Source organism: Nanorana parkeri, unplaced genomic scaffold, assembly GCF_000935625.1.
Source record: "Nanorana parkeri isolate BGI_ZX_2015 unplaced genomic scaffold, ASM93562v1 scaffold492, whole genome shotgun sequence".
In the NCBI taxonomy this organism is placed as follows: Eukaryota; Metazoa; Chordata; class Amphibia; order Anura; family Dicroglossidae; genus Nanorana; species Nanorana parkeri.
In genome coordinates this window covers 233,969-236,461 of record NW_017306760.1, presented here as the reverse complement: position 1 = coordinate 236,461, position 2,493 = coordinate 233,969, and the positions used below count along the sequence as shown (strand labels likewise).

Here is a 2,493-nt window from a genome sequence, read left to right as displayed (position 1 = left end):
TAGGGTTGCCACCTTTTCTTCAAGCGAAACCCGAACACTCAAGCGATGCACAGACATTTTTGGGGGAGAATGAGTCGTGGCTTATTCATATGTAAATATTGCCGCCCATTCATATGCAAATATCACAGTTGAGACTATTTTCAGTGGGGGGCCAGTAGCCCCTATTCTAATTTTGGTTGCCCCTGTCTGCCTGACATCTTGTGCCCGGGTCTCTGCTGCCATGAAACTCGAACACAGCATTCAAAACCCGAACTGTCCGGGTGAATCCTGGACAGGTGGTAACCCTACCTGGAGATCTACTTTTGAAATGACGAGCTCAATGAGACCTACCAATGAAGAAAAGCCTGCATTCAGGGGCGGGAGGGGCCCCCCGCCTGCAGTGTCATCGCCTGCACTCTGAACGCAGGCACTTTCTGCTGTCTCTTTTCTCTCTCTGCTGTCTTCTCTCCATGTCCATGACCGAGTGCCCGACTTTTTAGAGGGGGTGACACCAAAAGTGACTGTCAGTCATGTTGGTGTCACCCCTGCAATGGTGTCACCCCACTTGTGACGCCACTGCATAACCTTAACCTAACAGCAAACACTAAGAAAACCCCAAAAAATAAATGCTTACCCTATTGGGTGCTGAAACTGACACATCTTAGATGAGATCTCCAAGGACCAAGATCTTAGCACTGAACACGGCTTGTTGGAAATTCTATATCAGCTTTTCTCAACCAGGGTGACTTCTAACCTCCTCAGGGGTGCCATGAAATTTTCACACAGCGTCATGTTCCGCCTCCCATCCCCTGCCATACTGTTGCAGCCACCTGATGTGATGGCAGGACTGGTAGGACCTGATGTGAAGGTTGAAAAACACTGTAATATTTTGGTCTATGGGAGGAAAATGAACCACTTAACAAGAACCTACATAAACACAGGATGGACGTACAAACTCCATGCATACCTTTCAGGGAGAAAATGACTCTCTCGTGGACACCAGGGAGCTGCTGTCCAAAAGAGGGAGACTCCCTGAACATCAGGGAGACTTGAGATCCCTGATATTGTATTTTAGTGGAGAAGAAACACAGGGCCCTAGAAAGAAAGACAGGAGTGCTGCTAACCACTTAGAAATGTTGACTTCTGAAAAAATGGTTATCAATTCCAGATTTCTTTCTGTTTATCCTTTTCTCTTTCCATCCTATCTTAGGTTTCGGGAGCTGGGGTTGGAATAATCTCTTTTAGCAAAGGGGTAGAGCCAGCCTTGGCAATGGGAGTTTATTTGCCCCAAGTGGCTGCTACCATCTGTGTCAATGGAACCAATGCAATCAATGGAGAGGCTCTCAGCTATGGAGATATCATCTTTCCTGCAATCCCTTATCAAGCAGAAAGAATACTAACCACAGATAGAGGAACCATTCTCGTCTATGAGTTAATGGGAGATCCAAGAAAGCCTGAATATCATAATTCCATAATTCCAGTGGAGAGGGCCCGAGGACCCATCCTCTTTTTGGTGGGAGAAAATGACCAGGTGTATAACAGCTTATTTTTTGCCAAGGAGGTATTAGCCAGAGCACACAAATACGGCAAGCAGGATGTCTACTTACGGAGTTACCCTGGAGCTGGCCACCTTCTGGAGCCACCCGGTTTACCCCATTGCTCTGTGAGCAGAGTTCATTTACTTCCACTCCCATTGAACTTTGGGGGGGAACTTGTGTCTCACTGCAGGGCCCAAGAAAGCTGCTGGAAAGAGATACTGGACTTCCTGCGTAAAAATATACCATGCTCTCGGCAGAATAAGTTATGAAGAATTGTTTGCTGTTTTTGAAAAGCTTTTCTACTACAGAGAGTTAGCTAAATCTATGGGACTGATTTTTAAAAAGAATTACAGCCACTAGTTGGCGCAGAGGAGCATAGGAAATTCCTATGCTCCTTGGTGCCATCTAGTGGCTGCAATGAGTGGCAGGTATGGATTTTAAGGCAGAAAATAGAGTTCCGCCCTTCACTTGATTTAATTTTTCCTTTTAATTACATTTTTTTATGATCATTTTTTTCATATGATCATTTTATTTTGCTATGGTTGCAATCACAATGTTGTATCCTATTATACTATTTTTGTTGTTTGTAACTTTATTTTTGGCATTCCCTAGTGCGTAACTACAAACAGATTGCACAAACTGGGTCACCCCTGGATTCAGAGAGAATCCCATTTCTATGGACAGCTGCTGAACCCAGGCCATTGGGCCAAATTATAGACACTGCACCAACCACCTAGAAAACTGGGCCCAGCACCTTGCTCTCAGCTCTACCTGTATGCATAAAGTCCTGTCTCATGTAAAATGTATCTACTAGAAACAAAAGCAAACAAAAAAATGTTTTATAGTTTGACTGGTAAATTACACATGAAAATTGTATTATCACTGTACATCACAATGTGTTTAGCATCGCAGGTCCTTTCTCACTAGGGTCTCAGCCTCCCCCTGGCGCAGCACCATCAATTCTCGCGCGAAGCAG

General features: G+C 44.8%; 1 protein-coding gene across 1 annotated transcript in view; it reads left to right on the top strand.

The window, feature by feature from the left end:
- LOC108790706 (acyl-coenzyme A amino acid N-acyltransferase 1-like) overlaps window positions 1–1,786 on the top strand; it is a 13,991-nt gene extending 12,205 nt beyond the window's left edge. Inside the window, exon 3 of the mRNA XM_018561018.1 lies at window positions 1,190–1,786. Coding sequence (XP_018416520.1) covers window positions 1,190–1,786 — 597 coding nt within the window. The remainder of the gene's footprint in view (window positions 1–1,189) is intronic.
- Window positions 1,787–2,493: the final 707 nt, after the last annotated feature.